The sequence below is a fragment of the Gorilla gorilla genome, chromosome 7 (assembly GCF_029281585.2).
Source record: "Gorilla gorilla gorilla isolate KB3781 chromosome 7, NHGRI_mGorGor1-v2.1_pri, whole genome shotgun sequence".
Classification (NCBI taxonomy): domain Eukaryota; kingdom Metazoa; phylum Chordata; class Mammalia; order Primates; family Hominidae; genus Gorilla; species Gorilla gorilla.
In genome coordinates this window covers 38,507,712-38,521,335 of record NC_073231.2, presented here as the reverse complement: position 1 = coordinate 38,521,335, position 13,624 = coordinate 38,507,712, and the positions used below count along the sequence as shown (strand labels likewise).

The 13,624-nt window shown below is 41.0% G+C and overlaps 1 protein-coding gene across 10 annotated transcripts in view; it reads right to left on the bottom strand.

Annotated features, from left to right (window-relative positions):
- SNX16 (sorting nexin 16) overlaps positions 1 to 11,797 on the bottom strand; it is a 43,415-nt gene extending 31,618 nt beyond the window's left edge. The window contains exons 1-4 of one of the 10 annotated variants that reach the window (XM_031014117.3): positions 11,287 to 11,797; positions 9,356 to 9,396; positions 8,997 to 9,240; positions 8,770 to 8,909 (exon numbers count right to left, since the gene is read on the bottom strand). In XM_031014117.3, coding sequence (XP_030869977.1) covers positions 8,770 to 8,909; positions 8,997 to 9,144 — 288 coding nt within the window. In that variant the 5' untranslated portion in view covers positions 9,145 to 9,240; positions 9,356 to 9,396; positions 11,287 to 11,797. Of the gene's footprint in view, positions 1 to 8,769; positions 9,241 to 9,355; positions 9,397 to 10,702 lie in introns of all 10 variants that reach the window. The other 9 variants (XM_055349424.2, XM_055349425.2, XM_055349423.2 and 6 more) reach the window with 9 other exon arrangements.
- Positions 11,798 to 13,624: the final 1,827 nt, after the last annotated feature.

Sequence of the window (13,624 nt, the reverse complement as noted above, 5' to 3'; positions counted from 1 at the left end):
ACAAACTATAAGAGTCCCAGAAGAAAACCTACGAAACACTATTCTGGACATCGGCCTTGGGAAAGAATTTATGACTAAGTTCTCAAAAGCAACTGCAACAAAAACAAAACTTGATGTGAGACCTAATTAAAATAAAGTTTCTGCACAGCAAAAGAAACTATCAATGGAATAAAGAGACAACCTACAGAATGGGAGAAAATATTTGTAAACTATGCATCTGGCAAAGGTCTAATATCCAGAATCCATAAGGAACGTAAACAATTCAAGGCTGGGTGCAGTGGCCCATGCCTGTATCTCAGCTCTTTGGGAGGCTGAGGTGGGCAGATCACTTGAGGTCAGGGGTTTGAGACCAGCCTGGTCAACAATGGTATGGTGAAACCCCACCTCTACTAAAAATACAAAAATTAGCCAGATGTGGTGGTGGGTGCCTGTAATCCCAGCTACTCAGGAGGCTGAGATGGGAGAATTGCTTGAACCTGGAAGGCAGAGGTTGCAGTGAGCCAAGATCACACCACTGCACTCCAGCGAGTGACAGAGTGAGACTTCGTCAAAAAAAAAAAAAAAAAAAAGGAACTTAAACAATTCAACAAATAACCCCATTAAAAGTAGGCAAAAGACATGAAAAGACACTTCTTAAAAGAAGACATACAAGCAGCTAAGAAACATAAAAAAAATGCTCAACAACACTACTCATCAGAAAAATGTAAATCGAAACCACAATGAGAGACCATCTCACAGAAGTCAGAATGGCTATCAGTCATTATCATGACACATGCTGGTGATGTTATGGAGAAAAGAGAACACTTATATATTGCTGGTAGAACTGTAACTTAATTCAGCAACTGTGGAAAGCAGTTTGGAGATTTCTCAAAGAACTTAGAACTCCCATTTGACACAGCAATCCCATTCCTGGGTATATATCCAAAAGAAAATAAATTGTTCTACCAAAAAGACACATGCACTTACATGTTCACTGCACAAACTACTCACAATGGCAAAGACATGGAATCATCCTAGCTGTCCATCAAGGATAGATCTGATAAGGAAAATGTGGTACAGATACACCATGGAATACTATGTAGCCATAAAAAAGAATCAAATCATGTCCTTTGCAGCAACATGTATAGAGGTACAGGCCATTATCCTAAGTGAATTAATGCAGGAACAGAAAACCAAATACCTAATGTTCTCACTTATAAGTAGGAGGTAAACATTGGGAACTCATGGACATAAAGATAGCAACAATAGACACTGGGGACTCCTAGTGGAGACGGATGAAGGGGGGAAGGAGTTGAAAAACTGTTGGGTACTATGCTCACTACTTGGGTGATGGGTTCATTAGTATCCCGCAATATACCTATGTAACAAACCTGCACATGTATCCTTTGAATCTAAAATGAAAGTTGAAATTATTGTAAAATAGGGCAAAATATAAGCTTGAAATACCAAAAAACCCCAACTGAATAAAATTTACATTTTTGTAATTATGTACAATTATGTAGGCTACTGAATAGAAAAACTTGGTTGAAGCAAGTCAATGTATTTTTAAAAGCGCCTAAGGAAAAAGTAGATTCTATTTTTTATAAGTATGCTTTTAGAATGTATTAAGAGAAAGTGTTATTTATGATAGAATCTCAGAGAAGCATCTAGTAGTTTTGATACGGTATTTTGCACTAAGCTACATATAGGCACATACGAGATACTCAATAAATATTTGCTGAATAAGAAACTCTCTTTAAAAAAGTAACTTCTTTTCTGGACATTTGCTGTGCAATAATTTTCAACTGCAGCTCTAGAGCTGCACTTTTGGTCACACATGGCAATTGAGCACTCAATGTGACTAGTCAAAATTGAGATGTGCTGAGTGTGCAACATATACACTGAATTTCAAAGATTTAATGTGAAAAAAGATGTAAACGGCTTTTATTAAAATGGTCTAATACTAACTACATGTTAAAATGATAATATTTTGGACATATTAGGTTGAATAAGATATATTAATAAAATAATTTCACCTATTTCTTTTGTTTTTTTTTAATGTGGCTCCTAAGAAATTTAAAATTACAGATGTGATTCACAATTACGGCTCACATTATACTTCTATTGGACAGTGCTGCCCTAAAGACCATTCATTAGTTAGGGACTATAGATTATCCTTACCCTTTGATTTTTCTCCCATACAAACTTCTCTTTCAGCTTTTAAGGGAGAGAATAAGGAGGAGTTAAGGATAAATCCTTTAGCTTTGAAGTTAAAAAAAAAAAAGCAATTTATCTTTGTAACATATAAGGGTGGGAAACAAGGTTACTCGGATACTCTTTAAAGTCAGCAGAAGGTCCTGATCTAAAAAAGTTGCAATGGGAATACAAAAGAAATTCCTTTTAGGAGTCACTCATTAAAAGAATAGAGAAGTCGACTTTAAAACTTTTGAGTATGAATGACTGATACAGGATAAAAGTGCACTTCATATAGTAATTAGGAATATCTACAAATAATACATACTGACTTTATTTTCTTGACTTAGAAAATGAACTCCCCCTTCTAAATAAGCTACTCTCCACTGTGGCCACTGAATACCCCTGTTTCTCTAGGCAAGATAAAGTACGACTTTTGTGTTCTGTCTCTTCTAGAAAGTGCTCTTTCTACTTGTGTAAGTAGTGCTTTCAATGAAAACTTTATGAACAGTACTGATCATTCCCTTCTCTATATTCCAATAACTGTTGTTGTTTCTACTCTTTATTTGAAGTTTCATATGTATTTCCTTGTACTGTTTTTATTTTAATGTAGTTGTTTTAGAATTATAAAATATATACAAAAAGTGTGCAATTCATAAGCGTACAACTTGACAAATTTCACAAAATGAACACACCTATGTAACTAGTACTATGAGTGTATTAGTCCATTTCATGCTGCTGATAGAGACATACCTGAGACTGGGCAATTTACAAAAGAAAGAGGTTTACTGGACTTACAGTTCCGTGTGGCTAGGGAGGCCTTATAATCATGGTGGAAAGTGAAGGCACATCTCACATGGCAGCAGACAAAAGAAGAGAGCTTGTGCAAGAAGATTCCCATTTTTAAAACCATCAGATATCATGAGACTTACCCGCTATCACAAGAACAGCATGGGAAAGACCTGCCCCCATTGTTCAATTACCTCCCACTGGGTCCCTCCCACAACATGTGGGAATTCAAGATGAGATTTGGGTGGGGACACATTCAAACCATATCATTCCACCCTGGCCCCTCCCAAATCTCATGTCCTCACATTTCAAAACTAATAGTGCCTTCCAGACAGTCCCCCAAAGACTTAACTCATTTCAGCATTAACTCGAAAGTCCACAGTCCAAATTCTTATATGAGACAAGAAGTCCCTTCCGCCTATGAGCCTATAAAATCAAAAGCAAGCTAGTTACTTACTAGATACAATGAGGGTACAGGCATTGGGTAAATACAGGCATCCCAAATGGGAGAAATTGGCTAAAACAAAGGGGCTACAGGCCCAATGCAAGTCTGAAATCCAGCAGGGTAGTCAAATCTTAAAGCTCCAAAACTTTCCTTTGACTCCATGTCTAGTTCATGTCTGAGTCCTGCTCATGCAAGAGGTGGGCTCCCATGGCCTTGGGCAGCTCCGCCCCTGGGGCTTTGCAGGATATAGCCCTCCTCCTTCCTGGCTGCTTTTATGAGCTGTGGTTTTTCCAGGTGCATGGTGCAAGCTGTTGGTGGATCTACCTTTCTAGGACCTGGAGGATGATGGCCCTCCTCTCACAGCTCCACTAGACAGTGCCCCAGTAGGGACTCTGTATGGGGCTCTGACCCCACATTTCCCTTCCACACAGCCCTAGCAGCAGTTTTCCATGAGGGCCCTGTCCCTACAGCAAACTTCTGCCTGGGCATCCAGGCATTTCCATACATCATCTGAAATCTAGGCAGAGGTTCCCAAACCTCAATTCTTGACTTCTGTGCACTCACAGGCTCAACACTATGTGGCAGCTGCCAAGGCTTGGGGATTACACCCTCTGAAGTCACGGCCTGAGCTCTATGTTGGCCCCTGTCAGCCATGGCTGGAGCAGCTGGGATGCAGGGCACCAAGCCTCTAGGCTGCACATAGCACAGGGACCCTGGGCCCAGTCCACAAAACCACGTTTTCCTCCTAGGCCTTTGGGCTTGTGATGGGAGGGGCTGCCATGAAGACCTCTCATATGCCCTGGAGACATCTTCCCCATTGTCTTGGGGATTAACATTGGGTTCCTTATTACTTATGCAAATTTCTACAGCCAGCTTGAATTTCTCCTCAGAAAATGGGATTTTACTTTCTATTGCACTGTCAGGCTGCAAATGTTCCAAACTTTTATGCTGTGCTTCCCTTATAAAACTGAACGCCGGCCGGGCGCGGAGGCTCACGCCTGTAATCCCAGCACTTTGGGAGGCCGAGGTGGGCGGATCACGAGGTCAGGAGATCGAGACCACGGTGAAACCCCATCTCTACTAAAAATACAAAAAATTAGCCGGGCGCAGTGGCGGGCGCCTGTAGTCCCAGCTACTCGGGAGGCTGAGGCAGGAGAATGGCGTGAACCTGGGAGGCGGAGCTTGCAGTGAGCCGAGATTGCACCACTGCACTCCAGCCTGGGCGACAGAGCGAGACTCCATCTCAAAAAAAAAAAAAAAAAAAAAAAAACTGAACGCCTTTAGTAGCACCCAAGTCACCTCTTGAATGCTTTGCTGCTTAGAAATTTCTTCCGCCAGATACCCTAAATCATCCCTCTCAAGTTCAAAGTTCCAGAAATCTCTAGGGCAGGGGCAAAATGCCGCCAATCTCTTTGCTAAACCTGACAAGAATTACCTTTTCTCCATTTCCCAACAAGTTCCTCATCTCCAACTAAGACTACCTCAGCCTGGACTGTAGAAAGAGGTTTATTTGACTTACAGTTCCACATGGCTGGGAGGCCTCACAATCATGATGGAAGGTGAAAGGCAAGTCTCACATGCTGGCAGACAAGAGAGGACAGCTTGTGCAGGGAGACTCCCGCTTTTAAAACCATCAGATCTTGTGAGACTTATTCACTATCACGAGAACAGTATGGGAAAGACCTGCCCCAATGATTGCCCCTTGCCCCTCATCTGAGACAAGGCAAGTCCCTTTTGCCTATCAGCTTGTAAAATCAAAAGCAAGTTAGCTATACTTCCTAATTACCTCCCACCAGGTCCCTCCCACAACACATGGGAATTAAATGAGATTTAGGTGGGGACACAGCCAAACCATATCAGTGAGCAAGAAACGAAACATTACCAATCAAAGAGGTCCATGGCATGCTTCCTTCCCAATTCTACTCACTACCCATCCTAGTCAATTTTTGTCTTTAAACATCCTTTTTAAAGACTAGACACTTTATATATTATCAGATCAACAGTGAGTCCTAATACTTTTTTCAGTTATGAGAGCAATTCAAAAGAATATATCTAGAAAAAATTATTTTACAAACCTAAGATTCTCAAGTTTGTATCTCCAGCTTATACCTCTCCCTTAAACTCAGCTTATATGTATACACACAAACATTACATATGTATGTGTACACATTAACACATGTAACATCTCCATTTCAATGTTGAACAGACATATCAAATCTAGCATGTCTAAAAACAAATTTTGATCATCCCTCAAAACCTGTCATTTAATTAGATGGCAGCCATATTCTTCCCATTGTTTAGGCCAAAACTTTTGAATTCACCTTTGACTTCTCTTTCTCCCACACTCCACTTCCAAATCATTAGGAAATATTGCCGGTTCTACTTTTAAAATAAATCCAGAATCTGATCACTTCTCAGGACCTCCTCCACCACCCCAGTCCACACTACCATCATGTTTCCCTTGGATTACTAAAAGAACCTACTAACTGCTTCTTGCTTTGACTGTCCCCCATCTCGACCAAACCAGTCTCAATTCAGTAGCCAGAATGAACTTTTTAAAACATTGTCAGATCACATGACTCTTCTTTTAAAAACCTTTTAAAAGATTCTCATCTCATGCAGGGTAAAATCCAAAGTCTTCACAGTGCCTCCTTCCCTACGTCATCTGTGTGCCACACTTCCCTGCCTGTCATCTCATTCCCTACACCTCCCACAGCTTACTCTGCTGTCAGCCACAAGGATCTTTGTAGTTGCCCCATCTGTGTTGAAAACACATTCTCATGGCTCATTCCCTGTTAGCACTAACATCTTTTTGTGAGGCCATGACTGACAGTGCTATTTAAATCCCAACCCCAGATTTGGGGAAACTCCCTGTCTTCCTTCTCTGTTTTATTTCTCTCTATAGTGCTTATCACCATGTGACATATCAGGCATCTTATTATTTACTTACTTATCATGCTTTCATTCAAATTACTGTACCACTATTACCCAGAACAGTGCCTGAGGCATAATAGGTAATTAAAAAAATGTTGAGTTAATAAATAAATGAATATGACTAATTTCATATCTGTCATTTACTTCCTCCTCTCCAGTCTCTTGAAGTGCTTTACATAACACCACCTTGTATTTGGCCAAATACTTGCATTTTCACACATATCATCTGTCTTAGTCTGTTATAACAAAATACCATAAATTTGGTAGCTTGTAAACAAAGAAATTTATTTCTCAAAGTTCTAAAGTCTGAGAAGTCCAAGATCAAGACAGTAACAGATTTGGTATCTGGAGAGGGACTACTTTCTGGTTTATAGATGGTGCCTTATAGCTATGTCCTCAGATGTGTAAAGGACAAAAAGCTCTCTGGGGCCTCTTTTTAAGGGTCCTAATCCTATTTATGGGGGCTCTGCTCCCATGACCTACTGGCTTCCAAAAGCTCCATCTCTTAATACTATCACCTTGAAGGTTAAGTTTCAACATATGAATTTTGAAGGAACGCACATTCAGACCATAGTATCAACTCAATAAATGCCTATTTCTTAATTCAGGAAATTGGCCATCAGTTTATATTTTCTAAAAATTTTCTAAAAAGAGAGAGAGAGACAGAGTTCCCTGAAGATTTCCTATATCACAGTCTTATGATAATTTTAAAGACTGCCTCTTCATAAATTATCTCAACAATTTTTCCTTGGAGGTCCTCCTATCCTGTCATAAATTTACAGCATGAAACATTGAAGTAAACATTAAACTTTACTAAAAGAACAAAGTCTTACCAAAAAAGCAAACCTTTTGAGTTAATAAGTGAGTTGAGCAAGGTTGCTGGATATGTAAACATAAAAGGACAAATTATATAAAATAGCAGTAAATAGAAAACAAAAATAGATGTCTCTCACAAGAATATCAAACAACATCCGTATCCTGAAATAAATCTAACCAAAAGATGTAAGAACCCTGCACCAAAAACAACAAAACATTACTAGAAAAAAATGACTTAAGTAAATGGATTAGGTTCATAGATTTGAAAACTCAGTAAAGATGTCAGTTCTCCCCAGATTAATCTATAGATCTAACAAAATCTCAATGCAAAGGGTGAAGAATAGCCAAGTCCATCCTGAAGAAAAAAGCTAAAGTACATACACTTCTACATATCAAGACCTATTATAAGACTTTACTAATTAAGACAGTGTGAAATTAGTAAAGGATGAAAAAATAGAACACAGAAGCAGACCCATGCATTTATGGTCACATGATTTATGTATGACACAGACAACACTGAAAATGAAGAGGAGAGAGAGTGGTCTTTCAAATAAAAGCCTGATTAATTGGTCCCATCTGGGAAAAAAAAAAAAAAAGACTTGACCCTCACCTCACACCATGGACAAAAATCAGTTCTGGTGGTTTACGAATCTAAATGTGAAAGGTCTAAAATAAAGATTTTAGAAGAAAACATAGGACAGTATCTTTGTAACCCTGGAGTAGGCAAAGATTTCAAAAAGTGCTAGCCATTAAAAAAAGTAATAAATCAAACCAAATTAAAATTAAGAACTTTTGTTTATCAAATGTATTATTAAGGAATTGAAAAGGCAAACCACAGAGTGAGAGGATAGTCATAATACATGTATCTGAAAAAAAAATTACATCCAAAGTGCACAGAAAACTACAAATCAAAAGGGAGACTTCCCAAAAGAAAAATGAACAAAAATCATGCACAGATATTTCACAAGAGAATATCCAAACAGCCAAAAAAAAATTTAAATTCAATTAGTCATTAAGAAAATTCAAATTAAAACCACAACCAATGTGATATTACTCTGTACCCATGAGAACAGCTGAAATGATAAAAATGTTAAAATATCACGTTAGGAAGCTATGGATCAACTGGAACTCTTATATGCTGCTTTTAGGAGTATAAATCAGTACAACCATTCTGAAACACTGTTCACCAATATCTTTTAAAGCTGGGCATGTAATTTGGCAAGGCCAAAGAAAAGAGACCAGATGCAAAAAGAGTATATAATTCCATTTAGATAAAGTCCAAAAATAGGCAAAATTAATCTAGGCTATACAAAAGTATTGGGTGAATGGGTCCTGACTGGCAGAGAACCTAGAGCATTTAAGATTCTAGTAACATTCTTTTCCTTGATTTATGTGCTATTAATAGTTACACAGGTGTGTCTGGTTTGTGAAAATTTATTAAGGTAAAGCAAAAGTTTACTACAACATGATAGAATTCAGTGGTGTAAAAACCATTAGAATTTCATACTCAAGAAATTGTAAGTACAAGTTTACATTAATTTAACACTGGTTTAAACACAGAGATTAGCCAATCTTTCACTTTGTAGTGGTATAGAGCAGAAGTCAATACTTACAGTAAATTTAGCTCTTTCTTCCATCACTTCATAACCCAGTATAGTAGGTGTAGATGGTCTATCTTCCCAATTCACTGTTTCCGGATTTTGTTCTTCAGTTTCTCTTGGTCTAGTAGAATACTCAATGGAAGAAGCTGCACCTGTAAATTTAGTCCTAATGAGGGGACTGCTACAGACAGATGAAGTATTATCCATTTGATCAGGAACACTTGTCTGTTTAAAATTACCCATATTTGAGTCTTCTAACTGGCCCTTAGAAGAGTTTGAGCTTGTTGAGACACTGCCAAAAGAAGAACTTCTTTGATTTCTGTTTGTTGTAAAACTGGAAGCAGAGTTTCCTATGGGCATAGGAACTGGGACATAAGGAGTTGCCATCTTCTTTTGGCTTTTCCAACAAGCTTGCACACTGTTGAGTCCACTTAGAGAACAACTAATATGCAATCCATTATTTTCTTCTTAGGAATTCACTATCTAAAAATGAAAAGGACATATTAAAAGGTTAGTCTTTAATGTGCAGCAGGATTCAAAAGAAAAATATTCTTTTCAATTTTATGACACTATTATTTTATTTGGAATGAAAACATACCTCAAACCCCTTCTTTTAATCCCAGTTGTCTTTAAGGACTCCTATTTGCAAGATAGAGAGAGCAAAACTACTTCACACTCTTTTTCCTTGACTCCATGTTACACGTTATCCCTTTTCCCCCTACTTTACTCCCTTGTGAAGTATTTCTGTAAAGTTCATTTTAACCTGATTTCATGTATGTAAAAGTTGGTAGGAGAAAGATTGGTAAAGACCCTTCTGAAGCTTTATTCCATGCTTATCATCTTGACAGTACTACATTCAGTACAAGAGAGAAAAAAGAAAGGGAAGAAAACTATTTACATTACCTCTGGATTTAAACAGAAAGGGAGGAAATCTATTCACATTACCTTTCAATTTAATTAGTGAAACTATAAAGATTTACACAGAGTAGTAACAATGAACCAGATGCTTTGATGCTACATAGTATAATTCTATAGAACCCAGGATTAAAAATACACACTTGGTCAAGTTACTCAAATAAAACCCAGTGAACATTAAACTTATATGCAACAAAATTAAATAGTGAAAATTGTAACCGTTCTTCACAGCTTACAGGTCATCACAAATTCTGCTCTACGATAAACTGAGGGTATTTAAATCTTTATAACTTACACTCAAGAATCTGTTATCAAAAGGACCAGTATATCTTGTGTCAGAATAGTATCATAACACAAAGAAGAAATGGTTTACTATTACTTTGTTAAATAATAAACTCATAAGAAACTGTAACAACTACAGACCAACAAAATGACAAGACTACACACAACAATAACTGCCCAACTTTTCATAGGAAACTCTACTGGTGGGAAAGGTAAGAAATGAGTCACCTGGACTTGGAAAGATGCTGAAATAAGATTTTTAACTCTGGGCTGGGCGCTGTGGCTCAAGCCTGTAAGCCCAGCACTTTGGGAGGACGAAGCGGGTGGATCGCCTGAGGTCAGGAGTTCGAGGCTAGCCTGGCCAACATGGTGAAACCCCGTCTCTACTAAAAATACAAAAATTAGCCGGGCATGGTGGCGCAGGCCTATAATCCCAGCTACTCGGGAGGCTGAGGCAGGAGAATCGCTTGAACCCGGGAGGCGGAGGTTGCAGTTTGCCGAGATCGTGCCATTGCACTCCGGCCTGGGCTACAAGAGGGAAACTCCGTCTCAAAAAAAAAAAAAAAAAAAGATTTTTAACTCAAGTGGCTCTCGGCAACATTTCCCCATTATCAAAGATTCATGAAACTTTAGCTGCTGATTCACCGCTCCTCGGTTCCGCCTGACGGCCTCCCCAAAAACAAGTAAGTCTGAAATCTCAACCTTCTCAAGGTCCGAGGGATCTACCTGGCCTTTGCCACTCTACTACCTGAGGCCGCCTGGCTGGGGGGAGGTCGCATATCAATACATATCAACACAACCACTGACGTCCGAAGATGTGAGCGCTACCCAAGCGTTAAAAAAACAAAACAAGCAAACAAACAAAAAGAAAAACCTGCTGTGCTCATTAGGAGCGTCTTCGCCTCTACCCTGATGCGGAGTTGCTCCCAGGACGCTCAGTTCATTCTCACTCTGGAAAACCTCAGGTGAGGTGGCCCGACTCCGAGCAACCCCGTAGGCGGGAGGAAAGAGGCAAATACCAGGCACAGTTCGACCCTCGGAAGGTAAGGCCGGGGTCTGCGCCGGTCACGGGTCTTCCGCACTGCAGGCGGCGAGACCCGCAGCTCCCTGGGATCCCAGACTCTCCCGCCTCCGCTGACCGGTGCGCGCCCAGCGCCTCCCAGACGCACAGTGGGGTCGGCGGTGGCCTGAAGGTGGCTGGGCTTCCTGCGGCGCCTCTCCACTCTCCCGCGGAGCCCCTCGCCGTCCGCCAGACATCAAGGTTGCAGGTGTCACCCGTACGAGAACCCGGGACAGCGACCGCCTGTCCTGAGGTAATGACCCAGTCTTTACCTCAGCCCACTCCGCGATCCCGAACGAGCGCGCTTCCCGGTGACGGTTAAACCGGACTCTCCTTAACCGCAGCTTTTCGCCTCCTCCCTCAGCAGCGAGAAGCCTCACGTGACACCCCCGCCCCAAAAGCAGCTGCTCCCCGCCTCAGCCAGTCTGCCCGGGCCCAAGATCCCTGCCGTGTGGAAGGAGGGGCCGAACTGGGGACATCTCTGCCGGAAGTGATGTCACGCCATGGGCGCCCGCCCACCGGAGGAGCGACTGGAGTTGATCGGCTGGGCGCTCAGGTAGCGAAGATAAATGTAATCTTGTGGCAGGAAATCGACATTCTCTGCACTATCTTTAGTTTTCCAACTGAACTTCTGAGAAATGGAGGCTACAATACCTAGTTTGCCAAACAGGAGAAGACTACAATTCCCAGAAGGAACTGCAACCAACATTGGTCCGTGCTCATACTTTGCATCATGGGAGTTGTAGTCATCACCAGCTTGCGCTGATTCTAACAGGTTATAGATTGTTTTCTAGAATTAGCAGCGCTTTAAGGGATGACAATCGATTAGAAGAGTAGGAAGATAGAACACTGCTTAGTAGCTGATCCGTTCTACATAATTCAGAAGTTCTCATTGGCAGAGAACCCCTGAAATTCTGTAGTGTCTTTTTACTATCCGGTGAGCAATTTGATCCCGATGATGGAATATTAGCCTGGTTAGACATGCGCTTCTGAAGACCTGTGAAGTAGGGAAAGCCGAGTTTTTTGATAGGCAAATCCCAAGATTCAGACCGGTCTACAGGTCTGTTCATCATTAGAATCAGATAATGTGGTTGAAAAATCATTCCACGATTTCTAAGGCTTTGGTATAGTCCCAATGTTACCCATGGAGTGTCTTGACTACAAGTCGTCCAGGTTCTTGGTTTTTTTAACAAAGAATTGGACAAAACGCACAAAGAAAGCAAGGAAAGAATGAAGCAAGGAAAGCAGAGATTGAAATGACTGTACACTCCACAGAGTGGGAATGGCCTCCAGCCAGTGGCTCAAGAGCCCTGGTTACAGGATTTTCTGGAGTTTAAATATCCGCTAGAGATTTCCCATTGGTTACTTGGTTTACACCCTCTGTAAATTAAGGAGTAGCCTGCAACCAATCAGAGGCTAAAGTTAAGTTACAAAGTTGTACTCCTATGCAAATGAAGACTAGGCCCAGATACCAAGGGCCTAGAAGGTTGGGCAGGGGGTTGCAAAGGGAATAGCCTCTGGTCCTTTTGTTACTTGGGCTTGGAAAGTTGGAGTTTTCCTTCTGATTTAGTTCTAGGAAGTCAGCATGAATGGGCCTTAGGTTCCCTGCCTCTGGACTCTATTCTACTGCCCGACTAAGAGTGAGAAAAGGTGATAGTGGTCATTTTGAAATGAAGGTTGGAAAATAGTCTGGTTTGTGACATGATGATGGTTTTGGTTTAAGAGATTCTGCCCTTTCAGTGTGAATGAAATAAAAATAGAATTCTGTAGAAACAATGTTAGGTAGGAGAATAGGGTCTGGAAGCAGGGGACCTAAGGCTGATTCATGCTGACTGATATCAGAGGCGACTCCATTTTCAACCCCTCTTTTTTCTGCGTGGCAGTTGCTGCGTGGCAGTTGCAACCCTCCTTTCTTTGGGTGGCAGTTGAAAAATGAAAGTACCTCTGATAGAGCCTCTCCCTCAACCAATCAGACTGGTTGAGGGCCTACTTTTCACTCTGATTGGTCTCCTTCCACAACCAATCAGACTGGGCATGGGCCAATGGGAACCCTCTAGAGGGTATTTAAGCCCCAGAAAATTCTGTAGCTGATGCTCTTGAACCCCTTGCCTGAGTCTGTTTTCCTTCTGTGGAGTATACTTTCATTTAAAATAAATCTCTGCTTTCCATGCCTTGTTTGTGTGTTCTGTCCAATTCTTCGTTCAAAACACCAAGAACCTGGACAACTACCCTCAATTGGTAACATATTTTGGTGAGCCAGCCAGAAGGTAAGCCCAAAGTTTGGGATTTGTTTTTTTCTTTTTCCTCTTTCTCTCTCTCCCTTTTCCTTTCCAAGTTGGGATCCTTGATGGACAGTGCCTAAGCATGGAGGCAACTGCAGGTTTCTGGCCAGGGCCACTCTCTGGTGAAACTAAAAGGTCCATGTGGAAGCACCTGACTGCCACCACCTGGTTCAGGTGAGGAACCTGAGTTCTTTTCTTTTTCAGTCTTTCAGTGGCCATTTCCTAGTAGCTCCTTGGTAACTGAAGGCAACTGGGGCCACTCTCTGGTGTTAACTGAAGGCCCAGGAGTGAATGGGGATAGCTGCCTTGCCCAGGAGGGGGAGGGACT